The sequence below is a fragment of the Propithecus coquereli genome, unplaced genomic scaffold (genome assembly GCF_000956105.1).
Source record: "Propithecus coquereli isolate 6110/MARCELLA unplaced genomic scaffold, Pcoq_1.0 Scaffold34, whole genome shotgun sequence".
Classification (NCBI taxonomy): Eukaryota; Metazoa; Chordata; class Mammalia; order Primates; family Indriidae; genus Propithecus; species Propithecus coquereli.
Window position 1 is genome coordinate 3,236,249 of NW_012149063.1, and position 25,250 is coordinate 3,261,498.

General features: G+C 35.4%; 1 protein-coding gene across 1 annotated transcript in view; it reads left to right on the forward strand.

Annotated features, from left to right (window-relative positions):
* UBR3 (ubiquitin protein ligase E3 component n-recognin 3 (putative)) overlaps window positions 1–25,250 on the forward strand; it is a 201,642-nt gene that overhangs the window by 69,731 nt on the left and 106,661 nt on the right. Inside the window, exons 8-19 of the mRNA XM_012650681.1 lie at window positions 123–351; window positions 6,527–6,706; window positions 7,624–7,757; window positions 9,261–9,347; window positions 18,282–18,347; window positions 18,443–18,532; window positions 19,710–19,838; window positions 20,445–20,497; window positions 20,596–20,729; window positions 21,095–21,182; window positions 23,192–23,331; window positions 24,708–24,804. Coding sequence (XP_012506135.1) covers window positions 123–351; window positions 6,527–6,706; window positions 7,624–7,757; window positions 9,261–9,347; window positions 18,282–18,347; window positions 18,443–18,532; window positions 19,710–19,838; window positions 20,445–20,497; window positions 20,596–20,729; window positions 21,095–21,182; window positions 23,192–23,331; window positions 24,708–24,804 — 1,427 coding nt within the window. The remainder of the gene's footprint in view (window positions 1–122; window positions 352–6,526; window positions 6,707–7,623; window positions 7,758–9,260; window positions 9,348–18,281; window positions 18,348–18,442; window positions 18,533–19,709; window positions 19,839–20,444; window positions 20,498–20,595; window positions 20,730–21,094; window positions 21,183–23,191; window positions 23,332–24,707; window positions 24,805–25,250) is intronic.

A 25,250-nucleotide genomic window follows, 5' to 3' on the forward strand; every position in this document is an offset into this window, starting at 1 on the left:
TCAGTTACTTTGGACATTATCAACAACTAGAAATAGCGTTAAAATGTTAATATATTGAAAAATGTCTTAAATTCAAAGTTAAACTAATGTGTGTTTTTCCTTCTATTTAAAAATTTCTACAGGTCGCTTTTACAAAAACTTTTGTTCAGCATTATGCTTTCATTATGAAAACACTGAAGAAAAGTCATGAATCAGACACAATGTCTAACAGAATTGTGCATATTAGTGTTCAGTTGTTCAGCAATGAGGAGCTAGCCAGACAGGTAACCGAAGAATGTCAGCTGCTGGATATTATGGTCACTGTGCTATTATACATGATGGAAAGTTGCCTTATTAAAAGTGAGCTACAAGGTAACTCAGAATTATATTCACTAGTTCTACTATTAGTATACTTTGTATAACAAGCTTTAAAAACACTGTATGCTTAAAAAGACTTTGAATAACTATAAAAATAATACATATTTGTTAAAGAAATTTTTGAAAATATCCAGTGAAGTTTAAAGTAAAAGTTAAAATCACTTATAGTTTTGTCATTCACAAATAACTCTTAATACTTTGCTGTATTTTTCCATCTTTTTGTGTGATATGACTATATTTATAGATATAAATATATACTTTAAAAAATGTTACCATATAATACATGTCAAAAATATATATTTTAATAATTGCAGATATTATTATATGACTGTGCCACAATTTAGCCATTTCCTTATTAGACATGTTCTTATTTTCTTATCATAAATTTGTTGCCATCAGCCTTAGAAATTTTTATGTGCATATACTTTTTTTTTTTTTGAGACAGAGTCTCACTGTGTTGCCTGGGCTAGAGTGCCGTGGCGTCATCTTAGCTCACAGCAACCTCAAACTCCTGGGCTCAAGCGATCCTCCTGCCTCAGCCTCCCAAGCAGCTGGGACTACAGGCATGCGCCACCATGCCCGGCTAGTTTTTTGTATATATTTTTAGTTGTCCTATTAATTTCTTTCTAATTTTAGTAGAGACGGGGTCTCGCTCTTGCTCAGGCTGGTCTCGAACTCCTGAGCTCAAACAATCCACCCGCCTCGGCCTCCCAGAGAGCTAGGATTACAGGCGTGAGCCACCGTGCCCAGCCTGCATATACTTTTATAATTTAAAAATTAGAATAAATCTTGCCTTTTCTATGTTCCCTTAGTGACAACTTTAATTTTCTTCTTTCGTGCCCACCATATGGTTGATACTACTCAACCCGACAATATTTCTATGCCTCTTCCTATTTTCATTTCTCTGTGGCCTTTCATCTTAACTTTACCTCCCTTAAATAATTTATATTATTTGAATATTTGCTCTGTACCAGGCACTTGTTAAACACTGTTCATATGTTGTCTCAATTAAGCTTCTGAACAACTCTTCTGAGATTAGCATTATTATCATCCTAGCTTTGAAGATAGTACGTTGAGGCTTAGGAACATTAAGTCAGTTGCTGTAAATTATACAGCTAGTAAATGACAGATCCAAGTAGTATCTCATGTCTCCTGCTGTCAGAACTCTTGTTCTTAACCATGATACAGCCAGGCCCACATTGATAAGACTGCATCTTCGCACGTTGGCACCTGGAGCTAAACTTCAAAAATAACAAAAAATGGCTCAAATTAAATTTTAGAATCTTTCCATTCTCTGAGGAGGAGAGATCTTGTAGTTGAGCCTTGCCTTGTTCTACTGTTGCCCTCTTGTGCATATCAGTTCCTATTTTCTCATTACACTCATAGTTTGTCTGTTCTTGTATGTGACTCTATATCTTGAAAATTGATACATGCTCAGTGCAATTCATAATTCCTTATATGTAATAATAGCTAGTCAGTTATGATAGCTACCATCTTTTGAGTACTCACTATACACCAGGCTCTTTTCTCAGCACTTTATATTACATTTAGCCATCAATAATTATTTGAAATAGATATTGTTGTCTCCATTTTATAGATGAAGCAGCTGTGGCTTTGGCAGTCAAAGTCAATGATCTGTGGTATTACAGCCCTCAGTGATGATGCTAGGTGTCTAACCTAAAAGCCTATACCCTTTCATACTCATTATGTGACTCTGCCTCCCCATTGTAGGAATAGGGGGAGCATAATACATTATTTACATTAAGCAATATACCTTTTTACTTTTTTACAAGAAAATTTAAAAGTTGCTGTGTGTTATAGTTTCCCTAACTTCATGTAACGTGACCTTTTTTTCTTAGAGTTTTAGCTACTTATATTGCTTTTTTTTTCCTTTTTGAAATAATATCTATTGTCGTTCTGCTGTGTCAGTTATATTCTTATATAGATTTATATTAAGAAAGACTTTTAGCAAAAATAGTGTTTTTATCTATAAACTAGAAAACCTAAAATTTAGATGTATCCTTTTGAAAAGAATCTGTAGTCTATTTTCTTGACTAAGTGATTTAGCTGGGCTTATTTATTACATATGATTTGCATTTGGTCTTTAAGGAAGAATTTTGGGAAAAAGATGCATGTAAGTCTGCCTTCCATTTATTTTTTTATAGCCAGTTTTCCTGAGTTTTTAAATTTATTTTTCTACCTTCTAGTCACTCAGTAGCCTACCTCAATCCAGTGTCCTCTCCTTTGTTCTATTGAAATTGGTCTTTACAAAATTCTCCATGATTCAAGTGGCATGTCCTACTTCTCCCAGAACAGTCCCAAGTTATGCTATTGTTCTGACATAGTTATTAATATGGTCCCTTTTATTCTCAAAAATGTCCCGGTTTATATGATAAATTATATGGTCCCACTTTCGTAAACTACATGATGAGGAAGCCAGTGGTCACACTTTAGACTTTATCTTTCTTGATTTTTAGTAGCATTTCACACTGTTGATTCTCTGCTCTTTCTGTGGCCCAATACTCTTCTCTACATGTTCTATCAGTGTTGGTGTTTCTTGGTGTCCTGGTGTCTCTGCTTTTCCTCCTTTTCCTATAAACATACTATGTGATCTCAGTTGCTTTTTACATATACTTTCCTTATGCAGTTAGTCAGTTCTAGACATTTTTACATAAATTGAATTTTCTAGAAGCTGAATATCTATAGATAGCATTATAAATGTATTTTTTCTGGCAGTAAATTACATTATCTACAACCAAGGTCTAAAACTATTTTTAGCAGCCTTCAAACTTTATCATAGCCTTTTCTTTCCTTTTTTAATAGTAGCACAATATTTCGTGATATATATTTACTGTTTTTCTAAAAGTATCCCAACCTTTCAATGTTTTTACATTAAGAATATTAGAACAAGCTTTAAATATATTGAACTCTACCTATAACTAGCCACAAATATTACAACTTTCTTTTTATTTTTTTAATAGCCCCTATCTAGCCTTGGTTTAAATTGTCATTAGATAATATTTTAAACTATTATCTATACTGTTAGTGAATACAGGAGCTAATACAATGAGAATTAACATGGCTACAACAGTAGCTGAAGAATAAAAGGAAAAAGCTTTCACATACATGGTCCCTACCTTTTACTTTGTTATGTTCATTTCCACATCATACTGCTTTGTGGTTCCAAACATCTCATAATTTTACATGCCCTTGAAATTTTAGAATTTGTCTTAAGAAACAGTCTGTGTAAAATGGAATTTAAAACCACATGTTGCATAACCCTAGGAATGTCCGTAGATGCTAATAATCCCAGATTGTTCTTCTGCCCTGCATATCAAACTACTTATTAAACTCTCTTCCTTGGATGTGTGTTAGCACTTCAAACACACAATGTCCACAGCAAAAACTCATTACCTGTCAAGCTGGCTTCTTTTCCATTATCCTGCATGTGCACACGCATGTTTGTGTGTGTGTGTGTGTGTGTGTGTGTGTGTGTGTGTGTGTGAGCATTTGAGCATGTGTTTTGATCCCACTGTCTAACCAACTGTTGCCCAACCTAAAAACCTGGGAGTTATCTTTGACTTCTTTTTACTCCTTGAAGATAGAGCAAACATCACCACTCTGTCATTTAAACCTAAATGTCTTTACATAGCCACTTCTCTTCATGTCTGCATCTTCATGCCGCCACCCTAGTTTAAGCCATTGCCATCTCTGGGCTTCTTATCTCTACTTATCACCACCCTCCTCCAGTCACTCTTCACACTACACATCTGATCATGTTCCTTCTCTGAAAACCTACCCAGTGGCTTCCATTCTCTTCATGTGAACCCTAAACTACTTGAAGCTGTTTTATAAGGCCCTCTAGCTTCGTTTGTACCACCCATGCCCTTCATTCTTTGTCTAAGTGATTCCAACCTTTTCTTACATACTGCTTCCTGTTACCTGGAATACCGTTTGCTCCCCATCCCTAGTTTATCTGGCTAATCCTAATTCCTACTTTATTTTACAGATTTTAGTTTAAACATCACTTCCTCAGGAGAATCTTTTCTTGAATTGTAGGCTAGCTTTATTTGTTCTTATGACTCCCTATACTTTTCCTATTACGGCCCTTATCACACTGTCTTACATATTAATCTCAGTAGAGAGAGACCATGTAAATCTTGATTTATTTACTACTTTATTCTCAGAGATCAGTTGAATACCTGACCCTCAGTAGGTGCTCAATAAATATTTGTTGATGAGTGAATTTCATTTAACACTGAATCATTGCTCTTTATATTTGTAGAAGGAAAGTACCAGTTTGGGTAAAAATAAAAGTCCTAATCATTTTATTTCATTAAAGATTGCAAGGCATTTTTCACAAAAACAGCAGTATTTAAAGCAGTGTCAGGAAAATAGTGATTTTTGACTAATTATATTCTGCTTATTCATCCTCTGGTTTCAATAAAATAGAGCAATGATTATCAATTTTTAATAAAAAAAATCCCAACATCTCTCAGCACTGTCCCATCAATATCAATGATTTACCAGCTCACAGTGGCAGTAGTTGTCACTTGTGGGGTGCTTTTCAGAATCTCAGATGTAGTTAATGTGTAAAAGTCCCCCTCAGCCTTACTCCCTCATGGAGTTATACCCTCTCTCATCCATTGACATATTTGTTAAACTTAAGAGTTGTGTAAAATAATTCAGTGGACTGAAACCTAGATTTGATGTGTGGAAATTAAGTGGGGGCCCTCCTCACTGATGAGTTTGACAGGTACGTAGTTAATTGAACAAGTTGGTTAAAGTGAGGAATCATTAAAAAATGTTTATATACCTTAAACATTGTGTTTTAACTTAAAACACAGAAATGTGTGTTCATTCTCCAATCTTTTAATTTTGGGTAAAGCACTTTCAGGATATGGTTTCTTTGTCTGGAGTTCTCTCTTATCCTTCTTATGTATATCATATCTATAAAACATTATCTGTGAATTCTAGTTTTAGTTTCTTTAAAGTACAGATAGATTATAAAGATCTTTGTGAAGCAATCTGAGTGTAAAATACTTCTAGGCTTCTGTGATTTTTCTGCCCCAAAGTTTTTTTTAGCTGTTTTCCCTGCCCCCTGCCACTTTTTTTTTTTTTTTTTTTAACGTGAATGGGTTCTCGCTCTGTTCCCCAGGCTGGAGTGCAGTAGTACAATCATAGCTCACTGCAGCCTTGACTTCCTGGGCTCAAGCCATCCTCTTCGCACTTATTTTTACTGTCTTTCAAAAGCATATGATCCAGTTTCTGTAAGATGTCTCTTTATGCATTCATATTTCATTTGTTCATATACTTTTGATTTCAATTTTATAGTTATGATAAAGAGAACGATTAGCATGAGCAAAAACAAAAACTGACTCTGGGTAACCATATACCTCAGCTTGTGTATTAGGCAATAGGCTACTAGTCTTGAACATTCCATGTATTATGGGTAATAGTATGCTTTACAGTGAGAATGGAGGGCTTCTTAGTCCAGTGAATCAGTTAAGTTGGAATAGGTTAAGATAGGTAATGTATATATACTAATAATTTTTGATGATAAAGATTTTGTACAAGCCTAATTTTTTCCCCAGCCATGTATTTAAGCTTTGAGGATTTTTTTAATGCTTAAGAAGTTTATGTGTATTTTTTCTTCTTTTATCTTTGAAATAGTGTTTGCTAAAAATTGTATTTACATATTCTTTGAATAGAAGAAAGCAAATATATATTGCTCGAAATCATACAGATTTGATTGATCAGATGGAATGAATCTAGAGATAAAAATGTTTTGATGATTGGAACTGAAAATATTGCATTATGTTACCAGAATCAAGAAAATAAGGATTTATAAACATAGGTAGCTCAGTATCGTGTAGTATATTGGACTTGTAGTAATAATTACTATAATAATGTGCTAAGTGCTTTTTGTTAAACCCCCATTTAATTCCTTTAAGATACATGTTTTTATTTTTCATCTTACGGATCAGGAAATTGATTCAGAGAGTCTAAATAACATGCCTAAAGCCTTATAGGTATTAAATGGTAGGCTGGGGTTTGAATTTAGGTATCTCCTGATTCTAAAGTGCACAGTATTCTGTGTCATTGGTTAAGTTTTTTTTTTTTTTTTTTAAAAACTTATTTAATTTTGGGCTATGTGTGTCTTTTTTAGATGAAGAAAATAGTTTACATGTGGTAGTAAACTGTGGAGAAGCATTACTGAAGAATAACACTTACTGGCCTCTTGTTAGTGATTTTATTAATATTCTTTCTCATCAAAGTGTGGCTAAGAGATTTTTGGAGGATCATGGTTTGTTAGTTACATGGATGAACTTTGTATCTTTCTTTCAAGGTATGAATTTTACCCTTTCTGTTAATTCTTTTTGGTTGACAAAATGCCTATTGCTAAACTATTAAATACTGATTAAAATATAATAGCACATCATTCAGGCTATAAATGAAATGTCTCAGTATTTTAATTAATTGTTATTTGTAAGTACTTTAATAAATTGTTCATGAAAATATTGGAGAGGTAGGAAAAATGTCAAATTATTAAAAAGGAAACAGGAGTGTAATTTTTTTTTTTTTTTTTTTGGAGACAGAGTCTCACTCTATTGCCTGGAGTAGAGTGCTGTGGCGTCAGCCTAGCTCACAGCAACCTCAAACTCCTGGGCTCGAGCAATCCTACTGCCTCAGCCTCCTGAGTAGCTGGGACTACAGGCATGTGCCACCATGCCTGGCTAATATTTTCTATTTTTAGTTGTTTGGCCAATTTCTTTCTATTTTTAGTAGAGACGGGGTCTCGCTCTTGCTCAGGCTGGTCTCGAACTCCTGAGCTCAAACGATCCGCCCGCCTCGGCCTCCCAGAGTGCTAGGATTACAGACGTGAGCCACCGCGCCCGGCCCAGGAGCATAATTTTTAATCACTTTAAATCATTAATCTAGAAATGTGAAATCTATTCTCCATGAAAGATTTGTAACACTTTATAAAAATTTCAACTAAGATCAATTAAAATTGTTTTGGCTTTTTTCTTTAAAGATATTAAATTTGTTATGTAAGAGACGATTCACAAAGGTTTTCTAGTTTATAAAAAATTCTAAAAGGACAAGATTATTCCATTTTAAATGATCTACTTATTTCTATATTAAGTCATTTATGCCATTTATGTGCATAAAAAGTGTTTGGGACTGGGAAATGTTTTGCTTGATTTTTAATCTGAATGCTTGCTTCCATTTGACAAGGTTTATATCTGCTTTAATTTTTGCAAGGTATGAACTTAAATAAGCGAGAACTAAATGAACATGTGGAGTTTGAGTCTCAGACATACTATGCTGCCTTTGCTGCTGAACTTGAGGCCTGTGCACAGCCAATGTGGGGGCTCTTATCACATTGTAAAGTTAGGGTATGTTGGAAATAGTTTTGTTAATTTCTATATTTACTTATAATTATTTAAGAAAAAGATTTGTGAAAACATTGGTTTGTTTACTTATATAACATGCAGTGTTTAATTCTGTTTCAAATTGAATTCAACTTTGTGAAAACTGACCAGAGACAGTAATTTTTATTCTTAGGCAGATTGGAATTAATTTATATTATCAGATCTTCCCAACCTGCCCCTATCGTGAATAGTCTTTGGAACTATTATAAGTTCCAGAGAACTAATAAGTCTCCATATTGATCTTTAATTATTTCACTTCACCTGTTATCAGTTGCTTAATGCTTCTTATCTTTCACAGGGTAGGATAGTGCTCAGTAAAATTTACACATTTAAGATTCTAAGCTCAAAATCTGTTTCAATTCCACAAAACTTCTGGTTGTTGATATGTATTATAATATGATATTATAATGTAAGCATTGGTTTGATGGGTATCCAGAAACATTGGACAGTCCAGAAAAATGGAATCCCCTGACCCTGTTAAACTAAGGACTTGACTAAGATTTTGATATATGAACCCTAAGAAGTCCAACCTGTTAGCCTGTGGCAGTAAGCATGCTGGACAAGATTTTATAGTGGAAATATTTTGAAGCCCTGGGTTCTAGTCTTGGCTTTGCCTCTTTGTGCTTGGGTGACTTGGTCAACTCATTTAAAACTATTCAAACTTCTTAGTCTGTTTCCTTATTCTTAAAAAAAAAAAAAAAAAGGGAAATGGGACAACAAAGCCTGCTCTTCCTCATAGGTTATTATGGGGCTGTCTTCCATCTACCTTTAAATGTATATGTTTCTCTGAGCAGATTTATATTTTCTCCCATGAGTTCAGCTGTTCTCTAAATGCAGATGACTCACAGCTTTGTTACAGTCTTAACAGGCTCAAATTTCTCCTTTTGGTACATCAATTTTTTCTTCTTCCAAATGCTGTTGTAAGCCAAGATATTCACAGGCTGCTTACGGTACTCATGTGTTCTGCCCTCCTATTTTACTGTGTAAAATATACATAATGTACATAATTTACCACTTTAACCATTTTTAGGTGTACAATTCAATGACATTAAGTACATTCACAATGTTGTACAACCATCTCTACTATCCCTTTCCAGTACTTTTTTATCAGCCTCAAAGAAACTCTGTACCCATTAAACAGTAGCATTAGGGAATTTATAATATTTTGTGAGTCTCTTGAAATGGAACTTGATTTAAATCTACTTAAAATCTATTTCAGCTTTCATTTGTTTTTAGAAATATATAAAAGGAAGTATGTTGTGTTATTGTCTTCTTTAATTTTCACACTTGTCACTGGTTGTTTATGAAGGGATGATTTTTTGAAATGGTAAATATAGTGGTTATCTTGAAATCATTTTTCCATTATATATTCAATGCATATAATTATTATTATGTATTATAAGTAATTTGATGTTAAAAATATACATGTTTATATAATTTTAAAATTTATAGAATTTATTATTTTAGGAAACTCAAGAATATACCCGAAATGTTGTTAGATATTGCCTTGAAGCGCTTCAAGACTGGTTTGATGCTATTAACTTTGTAGATGAGGTATGTATATTTTTGATATATGGAAACACATTTAGAAAAGTTTTAGATCCCATTTAATGTTAAAAATGATGAAAATTTTTTTGTGGCTAGAGAATAATGAACATAATATTATTAGGCTTTAACATAATATTATTAGGCTTTAAAAAAAGTTGAAAGGGGAGACCCGTTCTTTGGACATTTAGAAGATTCTAGAGTACACAAATATGTCTACTGTTTTCTAGAGAAGAGTGGCATAATTTCTTTTTCTGTTATTAAGTGTGTACATCTCATTATTTCTCAGGAGTGAAAATTAGTTCCAGTTGAATATGTATAAGTGACAATGCAAATGTGAGTAGGATAGGGGAGATTAATGGAAAGGGTATCAGAACTTCATTAATTGGACATTGTTCTCTTTTTCAGAGTATATAGGAAAAGATGGGCTTGAACAAAGATGATTGTTATTAATAATGGATTTAGAAGAGTTGGCACAGGACTTGCTATATATGAATTGGACAAGTGGTTGCTTTTATTAGTCAGCCAAGTTTACCATCAGAAGCTCCTTCTATTCCTCTTATGAAGTAGGGTCAGAGTATGCAGAAGGAAGACCACGATTTAAACAACTTGACCCCACCCCTTCATCTTCTGAACCCTGGGCATATGGAACTCTTATTCTGTGTGTGTGTGTGTGTGTGTGTGTGTGTGTGTAGGGGAGGCAAATTTTAGCTCTTGCCTTTTCTCTTTTTGTTTTTTTAAATTTTGTCACAATCACAAATTTATTGAAAAGTTGGGTGTATAAAGAACTTTTCTTGAACCATTTGAGAATTAAGTTGTTACTGCATTACTCCCACATACTTCAGTGTGTATTTCCTACAAACGAGGACATTCTCTTCTATAACCTGAATATAACTATGAAAATCATTAATATATTATTACCATCTAATCTTTATTTTATTTATTTATTTTTGAGACAAACTCTGGCTCTGTTGCCCTGGCTAGAGTGCCATGGCATCAGTCTAGCTCACAGCAACCTCAAACTCCTGGGCTCAAGCGATCTTCCTGCCTCAGCCTCCCGAGTAGCCGGAACTACAGGCATGCGCCACCATACCTGGCTAATTTTTTCTATATATATATTTTTAGTTGTCCAGATAATTTATTTGTACTTTTAGTAGAGATGGGGTCTCGCTCTTGCTCAGGCTGGTCTCAAACTCCTGACCTTGAGCGATTCACCCGCCTCGGCCTCCCAGAGTGCTAGGATTACAGGCGTGAGCTACCGCGCCCGGCCACCATCTAATATTTAGAACTCATTTATGTTTTGCCAGTCATCCAATCATATCCTTTACAGAAAAAGGATCTGGTTCAGAATCACATGTTGCATTTTGTTATTATGTCTCTAGTTTCCCTCTGAAACAATTTCTCAGTCTTACTCTGCTTTTTAGGACAGTGACATTTTGAAGAATACAGATTAGTTATTTTATAGAATTTCCCTCAATTTGTATTTGTCTCATGATTTGGTTCAGATTACGTATCTTTTTCAGGAATATTACAGAAGTGATGTTGTAGTCTTTTCATTGCAGCCTATCTGGTAGTTTGTGAATTGTGTTTATTATTAATGATGTTCCCTTTGATCATTTGATTAGGGTGGTGCTTGCTAGACTTCTTCACCATAAAGTTACCCTTTTTCTCATTATAATTAATAAAGTATTTTGTGAGGATGTACTTTGAAGTTATACAAATATATCTGTTTTCTCATCCAATATTCTATTCTATTCATTTAATTTTGGAGACAGCGTCTTGTTCTGCTGCTCCGGCTGGAGTGGTGTGATCATAGCCCCTGGGCTCAAGTGATCCTCCTGTCTCAGCCTCCCAAGTATCTGGGACTACAGGCGTGTGCCACCATGCTCAGCTAATTTTTCTTTTTCTTTTTTGTAGAGATGAGGTCTTACTATGTTGACCAGGCTGGTCTTGAATTCTTGGCCTCAGGTGATCCTCCCACCTCAGCCTCCCAAAGTGCTGGGATTACAGGATTTATTTATTTTTATCTGTAGAGATTTATAGTTTCTATTTTATTCAGTGGGTGATAAGCCATTACTGTTACTATTTGATGCTCAAATTGTTTCAGATTTGCCCAATGAAAGCCCTTTCAAGCTGGTTTCTGTGTCCTTTTGCTTTTCTCATCATTCCATGAGTACTTGCATGCTTTCTGGCCCAACAGGATGTTTCAGGCTCACCTTATAGTTTCCGTGTTCAATTCCTGGAATCAGTCATTTCTTTAAGGTTCCCTGGTCACTTTTAGTGGAGAACAGTATTTAGAAAGATCTGGGTACTAGGCGCGCATTGCTGTTGGGGTGTCACTGCTCCCATGCCCTAACAATGAACAGAGGTTCGGAGTATGTATATGTATAAACATATTGCTGTATTTATTTTTCTGTCTCAAAATAGTGAAAGCTGTAAGTTCAAACTGATATGTTTATTTTTTATTTATTTATTTATTTATTTTCCAAAAAAAAGAACTCAGGAGAAAAAACCAATATGTTTAATTCCAGGATAACACCATAGGACTTATTCTAGTTTTCTTCAGCAGTGAGAAAAGTAACTGTCATCATTCTTAATATATTTACTTATTTAGCAAAAAATTTTATATTTTATATTTATATTTATATATATTTTTGTATAACCAATCTGTCATCTCTGTTGCTTCTTTCCCCTGCATGGATGCCCTCTTTTTCCTGCTTTGACTCCGAGTCCTCGTCCTGTTTTCCCCTCCCTCATATGTAGATACCCCTCCTCATCCAGCTCCACCTCTGACTCTCCACCTTGAACTGCTCTTCTGTAAAGAAGCCCTTAACATCTTATTTGTGCTTTGAACTCCCACACCATACTTTTCCTCTTTTTGGATGCTCATGTCATCCTGCTTTGGCTCTTTTGATGCCTCATGTTGGTCCCTTTGCACATGTGGTTAACCCCCTCATCCTGCTTGAATTTTGATTCTCTATTCCAGGGTGGCCACCTGTATCATTGCCCTCTTTACCTCATTCAGGCTCTGATTCCCCATGCCAGGTCAGTCCCCACGTGGAGACCTTCCTTACCCAGATTGGCTCTGACACACTACATTGGGCTGCCCTGCTGTATGGATGCCCTTTTGACTCTGCTTGTGTCCGACTGCCTGTGCCAGGCCACATTCCCTATTCTAAGTCACACCTGAGCAACCTCTGACATCTCAACCCTCCCCACCCTGTCACACCCTGCACAGTTGCTCTTCTCAGTCTGGGCTCTGACTACCCTCTCAGGTTCCTCCCCTTCAGATGCTTGCCGGAGTTAGCTACGCTCCCAGCAAAATCGGGTCCCTTTGTCGGAGGTTGTCGCAAGGGATATGGAAATAATAGAAATAGAAAATAGAGAATAGAGAAATAAAAGAAGACACAGAGACAAAAGTATAGTTTTAAAGATGGGGGAGTCAGGAGGTCCTCTAGCATTCCCATGAGCTGTGAGGTCCCGAGCGAAGTCCCGCATCAGTATTTATTGGTACAGAAATCAGTTGCCAGTGGTAACAGATTTACATAATAACAGGTAGTTTGTTTAGGTTGAAACTCTCCCCAAAAGCTTCTAGAGATCCCTTAATTAACTCTATCTATGTGGGCAAACACTTACAAAATCTTTTTAAGATAAACTTCTAAGTCATAAGATAAAATTATCACTTAGCAGAAAGGCTAAACAGAAATACAGTGGCTCTATATTTCTTTATCTAATTTTTTGTTGATTGAGACAAGTAGCCAGGAGTGAAGCAGGAACTGTCCTTTAGGCCAATTGTTTCTAGTTGCAGGTGTCTGTCGGGCAGGCATTCTTTGATTAGTTCTCAACCTGTGACCACATACCAAGCCTTGTCCTACAGAGGCGTCAGGCACAAGCAGCCTTCAGGTCTGAGACAGCGTCGCCATCAAATGCTTCTGACTGGTGAGATGCCTTCCTGAGGCGAGGCAGCTTTTCATCTGTGAACTAACACGTTCACATATTCCTTCAAGGCAAAGCCCTGCAAAACTCCTGAAATCTTTTATGTCATAGGCCAAAAATGCTTATTTTCCCCTGCCCCCTCTCAACCTTCCACTGGCTTTAGGAATGAATCAGAGGAAGGGTAGAGCCCTCTGTTATCTTTAATCCTTCCTGCCCCAAATTAATTTATCTTCACCCCTCCTCCAACATTTATGTCTGCTCTTAGTCTTCAACCTGGATTTTGTTCATTTGGATTCTGATTCTGCCTTCACCTTGATTCTTAGTCTTGTCTTTAAGTTTAAACTTCATTTGTATAAATGGCAATGAGTCAGTCTTCAGAGAAAATATTCTACAGCCTCCACAGAGCTCTGTCGTATTTTCAGCCTGCTTTACTCCTCCTTCGCCCATCCAGGATTTGTCCCTTAGCTGGAGCTTTTCTCAACCCAGTTCTGATTGGTGTTTGAAACTTTGGGAATTATTTTTGAAATGGTAGCAGCACTAAGACAAGAAAAAGATTGAAGTGGGAGAAAATTATATTATACACAGAGAATGATGTTGTAAATGACATGAAATTAATGCATGGTTAGAATCGAGTGGAGTTAAGTACAGTTAGAATCATGTATGATATACAGAACAGCTGAACTCAAGGAAGTTGTATATATGTTTTTCACACAGAAATATTTCTAGGAAGATATAGAATATATGTGTGTGTATGTGTGTATATATATATATATGTATAAAGATGTTATAGAATAGATAAAGAATTTAAACTGATTTTTAAAAGACAAGAAAATAAGTATAGAACTTAAGAAATCAAACAATATGTTTTTATACAGAGTTTAAAAGTTTTTTATTATCCCCCCCTTTTGTAGCTGTGAAGTGGAAATTTAGAGATATTAAATGACTTTCCTATAGTTATGTAGCAAATCACTGGTAGTTCTGGGTCCAGAGCCCACATCTCTCAATTTCTTGTCTGGTAGTGTTTCAACTGTCCTGGTTATTGGCAATGGAAAGAGCTTTAGAGCAAGGTGGATTGGAGTGTAAATTGGGCTCTGCCATGATCCAACTAGCTATGTGACCTTGGGCAGATTTTTAAAAATTTTATTTTTTATATATTTTTCATTTTTTAACATTGCTGAGCCTATTTCCTCATCTATTGAAGATGATAATATTAACCAATGAGGATTGACTAAGAGGCACATATTATATATGTGATAAATACTAGTTCTTCTTCCATCCTTGTGGGTGGATATCAGAAGTTACTATGGTAATCTAGTATAAATTAAGCAAATAATATATTTTGAACTGAATTAAGACAAATCAAACAATCATACAGAAGCAGGAGATGGAATAAATTTTCCTATAAGGGAGGCCATTTAAGTATTCTTTAATACATGAATATCATGTAGGGCAATGATTGTGAATATGTAACAGAGTGGTTTAACTAGGGTCCTCTGATGAGAGGAAGGTAGAACATGCATTCATCCAACAAATATTTATTGAATGTTTACTGTGTTGTAAACACTGGGGATACAGTGATGAGACTGTCCCCAACTTAAGGAAGTGGAAGAGAAGTAAATGGTTAATTTGATTCCAGTGCTTCTGTAAAATTGTGACCAGGTGCTGTGGGGAAGACTAGAAGGGAATACCTGATTTAGCCTGAAGATCTCAGAAAAAGCGTCCTAGTAGAAGTGTCAGTTGAACAAAGTCTTAAAGATATATTAATCCAGTGGGAGAAGGGATAGATAGCATTTGAAACAGAACAAACAGCATGGGCACAGAGGGTTGGTGGTTTAGGGGCATTACCTATGGTACATGAATTTATGTGACAAGAGATGCGGCTGGAAAGGTAAGTCCTGTCTTCTTGGGAGTTGTAAAGTTATCAATAGGCTGAAACCATAGGAAGTCTTTAAAAGATTTTGAATGGAGGAAGTTCAAGATTAAATTAATGTTTTAGTAATGCCACCTTCTGGCAGCATATAGAAATTTGAATAAAGAGAAGATATGTTAGTCAAGGTTCTTTTGACTGCAAGGGGGAAAATACTTTAAGGCAGCATAAGTTAAAGGAGGGGTAGTTTATTGTGAATACATAGGGGTGTCTCAGGGGTCTTAGGGTACCCGGACCTCAGAAATGGACTGGAAAGCTGAATAGGAACTTCTGTCTCTTGCCTTTGCTTTGCCCTGTGTATCTGCTCATTTTTCCTTCCCTTTCTGTACTTCTTTGCCCGTATGGTGAAATATTGTCTTCTTATACTTTTACTACTTCAGGCATACTCTAAGACTGGGAATGTCTCCGAATCTCAGCTCCAGATTTTTAAGAGAGAGAGAAACTCATTGCTTAGGTTGGATTAGGTGCCCCCTGCCCTGATTCTAGTCAGATTTGGCTACTATAAACTTGACTGACTGGCCTTAATCCCTGTGTGACAAGGAGTAGAGGGGGACATGTTCTGAGAAGATGGGAGGGTTGTGAGCTAGGCACACACCATAAAAGTTGTCTTACAGAGGGTAATGGTAGACGCAGGGGCTAGCAGTAAAATCTAGGTATTAAATATTTGAGGGCCTGAGCTAAGGTTAGTTGGGTGCAACGTAGAAAGAGAGAAGAAAGAAGATTTAAGAGATGCTTAAAAAATTAAGTAAACTTAATTTGGTGCCTCATCAGATGTAGGAGGTTTGTGAGAAGGAAGGAGTCTACATTTCGTATTTAAATTACTGGGTATCTGGAGAAGAAATACTAAGTTTAAAGGCAAAGATGCTGAGTTTGGTTTGGACGCACTATATTTGTGGTCCCTATGGGATATTAAGTGTTGATGTTCAGTAGACACTTTTTTTTTCCTGTCCTAGCAGCAGTTCAATTCAGTAGACACTGGAATGTAAGATTTGGAGTGTAGAAGTGAGATTTCTGCTGAGATTTGGAAATTAACTGGATAGAGTTAGCAGTTGAAGTTGTGAATCTGGATAAAGTCACCTATAATGAAAAGTATAGAGAGCAGAGAATGGAATCTAGTGACCACTAGTATATATAGAAGGAGTGGAAGAAGAAGGGTTTTTCAAATGGCCAATCTGTGACATTAGACAAGGAGGGAGTATGTAATTTAGCACTACTGAAGAACATGAGTTCATGATATGCTAAAGACCTGAAAGATAAGGTAGAGTCCATGGCTTAGTAGTTAATAGCAATATGTATTGGGTATTGTGTTGTTTTACTTATTCCTGATAGCCATCCTGCTGTATTATTAACCCTGCTTTACAGGTCAGACAACTTAGGCACACAGAGGTTAAGTCACTTGCTCATGGTTTTACAGATAGAGGATGGTAGAGCCAGGATTTGAACTCATGCAGTCTAGCTCTTAAGTGTCTGTTCTTAACCCCTGTGCTTCATGTTTTCAAAGGAGATTGAGGGAGATTCTGACTTAGCTGGTTAGGGTAGAATATGTTACTAAAATGATTATGGTAATGGAGGACAAATTTTTTAAAATTTTATTTTTAATTGTGGTAAAATACGTATAAAACATAAAATTTACCAGCTTAACCATTTTTAAGTGTATAATTCAATAGTGTTAAATGTATTTATGTTGTTGTGCAGCAAATCTCCTTAACTTTCCAATCTTGCAAAATGGAAACTCTGTACACATTAAGTAGCTATTCTCCATTTCCCTGTCCCCCAGCTTCTGGCAACCATCATTCTACTTTCTGTCTCCATGAATTTGACTGCTCTAGATAGCTCATAAAAGTGAATCATCCTGTAATTGTCTTTTTGGGACTGCCTTATTTCATTTAGGATAATATTATCAGGATCCATTCATATTGCTGTGTGTGTCAGAATTTCCTTTTTGTGGATGGCAAACTTTTATTTATTAGAAAACTTTTTTATAGCCTTTACATGTTCAGAAGGATGTTGTTCTCATATTGGTTTTGAAAAAAATAATTGTATCAGAGGTGGTGACATATTTTGACTCCTTATACCCTCTATAATATCACATTAGCATAATTATCTAAATGTTCTGTATAAAAATTTGTAACAGAATATTTACTAAAAACTTATAAAAGCATTAAAAACAAATAATACCTTCTTAGTTTCTGATTTTTTTTGTTTGTTTAGGAAGGACAACTATGGTATACTTTTGTCCTATAGTGATACTGTGATCCATGGAACTCACAGGTTTAAAATACAATTTTTATAATATTCACAAGGATGCCTAAGGTCATTGACATACAGTACTAAGTTTTCTTATAGAGGCCAGTGTGTTTGGCATTGATATGGGAAGCATCTCACCCAGCTGGTGAAGGAGTGTAAGAATGCCCCGCATCTGTATCTCTGTTGAGGGCTGTGGTCAGAGTCGTCTTAACACTGTGAATATAACAGTGGAGTCCAGACTAGCTCCTCATTCACTACGTTGGAACTTTAGGAAGTTTCTTAAGTTTTCTAAGGTTGAATTTCTCTATTTGTAGAATGGGAATATTAATAGTTCTATACCATAGTGTTCTTCTGAGGATTAAACGAGGTAATGTGAATAAAGTGTTTAGCATGGTCACTGGCACATAGTAAGTTCTCAGAGAATGTAAGCTGTGATTATTATTCTTATTACTGTCATGTTTGATATACATGTGTTTGAAAAGTCCCAAATCATCTACTGTGGAGGGAAATCTATTTTATTCCTTGTTTCTATAATGGTTGTTTGCTTTAGCTTAATTAAGTTTAGGAAATATTAATCTATGCTAGGTACTTCAGAGGATTCAAAGTTGAGTAGTATACAATTAATGCCTTCAAGGAACTTGTACTTAGATGTTTAAAATAGAATAATTTTAACTATAGTGATTTTTTTAAGGTATATCTTCTAAAATGTTAAGTTTTGCTAAAAAAAAGTATAGGAAAAAATCTAGGTGAGAGTGTGGTTTGAACATTTTAAAACCATCTTAGAACTTCTGTAACACATTCTTTGACTTGTGGATTTTGTTTGTTTATTCCAGCCAGCACCTAACCAGGTCACTTTTCATCTGCCACTACATCGTTACTATGCTATGTTTTTGAGTAAGGTGAGACTGTCATGAAATAATTCTGTTCTGGGTTTTTTTTTTTTAATTTTGGGAGATAAGTATTGAATTAGTAACTTTGTTATCATAATTTTTAGGCTGTGAAATGTCAAGAATTAGATTTGGATTCTGTTTTACCAGATCAAGAAATGTTAATGAAACTAATGATTCACCCACTCCAAATTCAAGTATGTATTCAGGCTTTTAAAAAGTTTTGAATTGGATTCCTTGGTTAAAGATTCTTCCTTTGTTTTTTATCATTGTTAATAATGTTTTAGCCAAAATGTTTGAAAATCCTTTCTTTTTTTTTAAAAAAAATTTGAGTCCTTATATTTTTGCTGGATTATATTTAGGTATTTTTTTGTTCTATGAGATTTAGTTTTAATTTTCCCAGGAATTTTCATTATATTATGGGGGAGTTTTAATATACTGTAACACTATTTTGGGTGTCAAGAGACCCAACAGGTTTTACTTTTGGTGCTACCACTATTTTATTTCCCACATGGTTTAAGGTGATTCACCTCCTTGGTTCTCAGTTTCCCCATCTATAAAGTGAGAAGAGAAAGAAGAGAGAAGAATTTCCTTGTATAACCACTGTGATTTCTTTTAGTTCTGACACTATAATTTTGTGGGCCAACCTTTTATATACATTACAGGGACTTGTGCTTCAATTTGTTTTTCCTGGTAATTTTAGATTTGTTAATTATTTTTGGCCTTCAACTCTGGGGGTTAGGAACAAATAAGAGATAAAGTTATGACTACTTAGTTTTAGTTGATACTGGACATAAATACATGAAGAATTAAATACTAATATAGTAAGAAAATTTATTCTAATCTGACCCTTTCTTACCTCCAATTATTTAGAAAATGAGTAGTTTAGATTGAAGATTGGGTTAGGGTGTATTAAAGATGTGGATTGTATTCATTGACTTTGAACAATTGTCTGTATTTTGTGCTTATTCCAGTGTGTTTCTTTAAGCATTATGCAGGTTATGGTTTTTTTTGTTTGTGTGTTTCTTGGGGGATTTTTTTTTTTGAGGGAGAAATACAGTGAAACGTAAGCATTGATTCCTCATGAAAGACTTTAGTAAAAATTATTATAAATGTATCTAGAGGCTATCATGGAAAACTAGCTCATTTATAAACTCTAAAAAAGGTGGCTGTATAAAAACAGCATAATCATTATTTTAAAAATATTAAAGTATATATTTGAATTGAATATCTTTAACAATGGACAGAATGTCAGGCTCATACTATGATTAAGTCCTAAAATATTTTGAAATAGTTGTTTAATGTATAATTTTATAGAGATTGAATTTAGATGATTTATTCTTTGTTCAGTTTACTTATTTTTCATTTTATTAGGCAAGTCTTGCTGAAATCCACAGCAATATGTGGGTAAGAAATGGTCTGCAAATCAAAGGGCAAGCCATGACCTACGTTCAGTCTCATTTCTGTAATTCCATGATTGATCCTGACATTTACCTATTACAGGTAAGCCAACTTGATAATACAAATGTATTTTAGAAGTGTCTCATTTGTACACATGGGATTTTAATTTATAGAAGCAACTGAGTGACATGGAAAGGCCAGTACCATTGAAAGAAGAATTTATTACTTTAATCCCTAAGAGAAGGAGGATATGCCACACGACACAGGGTTACAAGGGAAATACCAGGTTTTGGTCACGAGACAGAAAGGAATGAAAGGAGAGCCTTTTTAAGAGCCTTTATTGGAGTTTCTGCAGGAAAGGCAGGGCAAGGCAGGATTGACTAGTTTGATAATTCTGACAGGCTTTGGTGGTGTAGGAGTTATATCTAGCTTTGTGGTACTTGGCCCTGGGTTAAATTAGGGCAGGGACATATCAGGTTGATGTGTGAGAGTTAGATAAACACAGTAGTTGGCTTGCATGAGAGGCATGTTCTCAAGTAAGTTGTTTACTATGTTTAGGGATTAGCTGGCCCTGAGAGGGGCATCTCTCATGGGGTCTGCAAGAGCCCCCCAAGATGTGAAAGCATCATAAGATATAGAAATTAAAAAACATGGTTAGTCGAAGAAAAAGTAAAACTGAGTATTGAAGCATTTTGTTTTCTTTTAAAGGTTTGTGCTTCTAGACTTGACCCAGATTATTTTATTTCATCTGTCTTTGAAAGGTAAGCATAATTTTGTTAAGACAGGTATTAGGAAGTGTTTGAGATGTAAGTTAATTTTGTTTTAACCTCTAAAAATCTGTCTCAAATATTTCTTTTAGATTTAAGGTAGTGGATTTGTTGACAATGGCATCACAACATCAAAATACAGTACTTGATGCAGAGCATGAGAGATCTATGTTAGAAGGCGCTCTTACATTTCTTGTGATTCTTTTGAGTCTTCGTTTACATTTAGGTAAAACCCACTAATGCTAATATTTAAGTGTTAATTGTACTCCCCTCTTTCCTCCCTTCTCCCTCGTGGTAGTAATTGGCTGATGGAAAAAAGGAAAGGATGTGGATATATTTAAACATTATTTCAAACTCTTGATATGTTATACAATTGATACACCTTTCAGAATATCTTTAAAATCCTTTGCTTAAGGAACTGCAGACAGCAAAGTAGTTAAGCTGCAGTTGTATTTGAGGCATTGCTTCTTTACTTTTTAATTTGAAGCATCTTGTATTTGGTAAAACAGTTTAATAAAATGTGTGGTAAGTTGTTTCTTTATAATTTATATACACACTCAGATTTATTAATTCTGTTTTTAATAATTTTAGGAATGTCCGATGACGAGATTCTCAGGGCAGAGATGGTAGCCCAGCTGTGTATGAATGACAGGACACATAGTTCATTGCTGGACCTCATATCCTTTTATAAGTTTAATTTTCTGTTAGTTGCAGGATCTAAAGTAACAATTTTTATGGATTAAAGGTATATCAATTTTTTGATTCAAAATGTTTTTGAAGTCAAAAAACAAGATAGAAAAAGAACTCCAGTTGTTTGCTCAAGTATGTGTTCAGAGCTGGTAACGGGGTTTTTTTTACCTCCTATTATGACCTCTGGGGGAGCTCTCCTTAAACTTCAGGGTAGACCTCAGGGTGGCTTTGGGCACCTCAGGTTCTAACCTTCTAGAACAGCGTTAGTGAAAGGAAGCTGGACATTTTGTAAAAGGCAACTAGGTCTCCTTTATCTATGTAGCCAGGCTGGAATTCATGGTTCACAGTTAAAGGTATACCTTATAATTGTTATTACCAGGATTTTAAACATTCCGATGATTTTTTGTTAGAATTCAGTCGTAAAGAAAGTTTGAGTTTGTAGATTACTGTCTACAAACTGGGGACTTGTGGTACTTTATAGAGGACAGCACACAATGGGTACCTTATTTTTATTAATAGTTAATGAAATTTTAGGCAAAGATTATCATGGTTTTGTTGTTGTTGTTGTTGTTGTTTTGTTTTTTTAATAGATAGGGTCTCACTATGTTGCTCAGGCTGGCCTAAAACTCCTGGGCTCAAGCGATCCTCCTGAGTAGCTGGAACTATAGGCATGTGCCACCGTACACAACTCTATCGTGTTATTTTGTGATGAAAATAGATGACTAAATTTAGTATGTGTATGTCTTATGACTGTGTTTGGAAGAATTAGCTAAAAATTTGGTTATTAGAATTTTGACTATTAGAATGCATGTTTGACAACTTTGAAGATTTTCATAAGCAGCATCAATTTGATAATCTCTGATGATTTCAGTCAGTCATTATATGCTGTATTTCAGTGATATTATACAGCAAAAGCATTCTTTGTAAATTTGAATTTTAAAAAGAATTATATACCTTAATGTGAAAACAAACGGGAGAGAATCTTTGTGGTTTGCTGCTTTCCTTCTTTGTTCAAACTTGCTTAGCATCTTTTTTTCGGTGGGGGGGCAGAATATATTAATCTTTTTTTCTTTTAAGAGACAGGGTCTTGCTCTATTGCCCAGGCTGGAGTGCAGTGATGCAATCATAGCTCACTTGCAGCCACAAACTCCTGGGCTCAAGTGATCCTCCTGCCTTAGCCTCCTGAGTAGCTGGGACTATAGGTGTGTGCCACCACACTCAGCTAATTAAAAAATTTTTTTTGTAGAGATGGGGGTCTCACTTTGTTGCCCAGGTTGGTATTGAACTGCTGGCCTCAAGTGATCCTCCCACTTTGGCCTTCCAAAGTACTGGTATTAAAGGTGTGAGCCACTGCATCTGGCCTCTTTGGGGATATAATTTTGTTTTTGGAAAAATAATCTTTGCTCGTAAAAGTCTTGGCTAATTTTTAGTATATTCTTTCTGGTTTTTTTTTTCCGGAAAGGTACAACATTATTTGCAAAATGATGAAAATGAAGATCAATTAAAAAAAATTTTCCCCTCATTTTATGAAAGTTGATGAATTTGTTTTGGGGAAAATATACCTGGGAACTACTACAGTATGCAATTTATTAGTAGGTTCCTAGTCACAAATATATTAAAATATCAAAAATAATTAAGTTATTATTGAACTGTTGTATAATATAGCCCTCTTGTGGCCAACTTTATATATTACAGCCAATTACTATTTCTGTGGTTTCTTTTTTTTTTTAAATTTCAGAATATTATGGGGGTACAAACACTTTGGTTACATATATTGCCTTTGCACTGCCCAAGTCAGAGCTGCAAGCATGCCCATCTCCCAGAAAGTGCACACCACACCCATTAGGTGTGAATTTACCCATCTCCTCCTCCCCGCTCCCATGTGCCCGGGACTATTTCTGCGGTTTCTATAGCAAAATCAGAAACTAGAGTACCTTGGAAAGCCTGTGAAACTGACTTCTTGCCATTAATGTTTTTTTCTTGACACATACCTCATATTCCAGAAAATCCCAATCCCAAAAGTGGCATTATTCCAGGCAGTTACAGCTTTGAATCCGTTTTATCAGCTGTAGCTGATTTTAAGGCTCCTGTTTTTGAACCTGGAGGTTCTATGCAACAAGGCATGTATACTCCCAAAGGTATGTTTATATACATAGATATACTCTTTCAAATATCAGTTCTTTGCAGGTGAATTCTTGTGTGTACTGAAAGAAAATGAGTAGCCTTTTATGTGAAAACAGGGACAATGGTTCTTGTGCTAGAAAATTGAAATTATAGTGGATATTTTACGGCAGGAGTTTAAGCTTCTTACCATGTTTTCAGATGTTAAGAATTTTGCTAGAGAGAATGAGAGGAGGAAAAACCTTAATCTAGGAAAGTCTTAAGGCAGTGGTTTTTGAAATTATTATTCTTAGCCTACCTTTTAGATTTTTGCCACATCTAAATATCATTTCTACTATTATATACTTAGTATTTCAGTATTTTCTTTTCTTTTTCTTTTAGAGACAGGGTCTCACACTCTCATCTAGGCTGGAGTGCAGTGGCGCGATCACAGCTAGCTGCAGCCTCAAACTTCTGGGCTCAAGTGATCCTCTGCCTCAGCCTGGCGAGTAGCTGGGACTATAGGCATGCACTACCATGCCTGGCTAATTTTTCTATTTTTTCTGGAGATGAGGTCTTACTTCATTGCCCAGGCTGGTCTTGAACTCCTGGCCTTAAGTGATCCTATTGCATTGGCCTCTCAAAGTGCTAGGATTTCAGGCATGAGCCACTGGGCCTGGTCCAATATTTTCTTAAATGGGTTAACTTTTAAAAAAAGCCTTCACTTCATCCTAAGCATGGTTATTAGTGAAGTGTCATGAGGTTGTTTTTTTTTTTTTTTTTTTTTTTTTGCAATTTGCAGTTTTCTGATAAACACTAAAAATTGTGTAATTATTAAAATAAAAAGCTTTATATAAATAATACTAAAAATCATCTTTTATACCACCAGTTGTACATATATCACACATGGGATAGTGGTTCCTAATTATGCAGAAGGTAAGGAGACCAATTATCAGTTTTAGCAGCAAAGCAGAAAACCTTTTATAAACAGAAAAGGTTTGTAAAGTGAGACTCTTGAAAATCAACAACTCGTTAATTTTGTAATCTAGTTTTCGTGTTTTTACCTTTGAATACTTTTAAAGGTGTTAATGCACTGTCTTTCTTACTTTCCAATTGGCACCTTACAAAAAACCCAATGAACTAAAATTTTCTTGTGAGGCATTGTTATGTTACAAGCCTTTTGCACACTAGTTCTTGCTGAAGTCAAGAGAGCATTCCTAATGATGAAATTTTGTGATTTTTGATTTAGAAAATTTAGTCATGACATCAATCTTATTAAGGCAAACACTATAATCAAATTAAACCATTCCATCCTTTAAATTTAAAATGTACTTAACAAATATAATAAATCATTAAAAATTGACTTTATTATTTAGAAGTCAATGTTCTGTTTCTACTTTCTTTTGAATAATAGCTGAAGTTTGGGATCGGGAGTTTGACCCCGTCATGGTCATTCTTCGAACGGTTTACCGTAGAGATGTGCAGTCTGCAATGGACAGATATACTGCATTGTAAGTCTATCAAATTGATTAGTATCATAATGGAATATTGTGTATTTATATAGAAAAACTTCTTATAACACAAGTGTGATATGCTCTCGTTGAAGCATACTCTTGATCTTTTTTTTTTTGAGACAGAGTCTCACTCTGTTGCCCAGGCTAGAGTGCAGTGGCGTCAGCCTAGCAAACAGCAACCTCAAACTCCTGGGCTCAAACAATCCTTCTGCCTCAGCCTCCAGAGTAGCTGGGACTACAGGCATGCGCCACCATGCCCGGCTAAGTTTTTCTGCATATTTTTAGTTGTCCAGCTAATTTCTTTCTATTTTTTAAGTAGAGATGGGGTCTTGCTCTTGCTCAAGCTGGTCTTGAACTCCTGAGCTCAAACAATCCGCCCGCCTCGGCCTCCCAGAGCCTTAGGATTACAGGCGTGAGCCACCACACTGGCCTATACTCTTGAT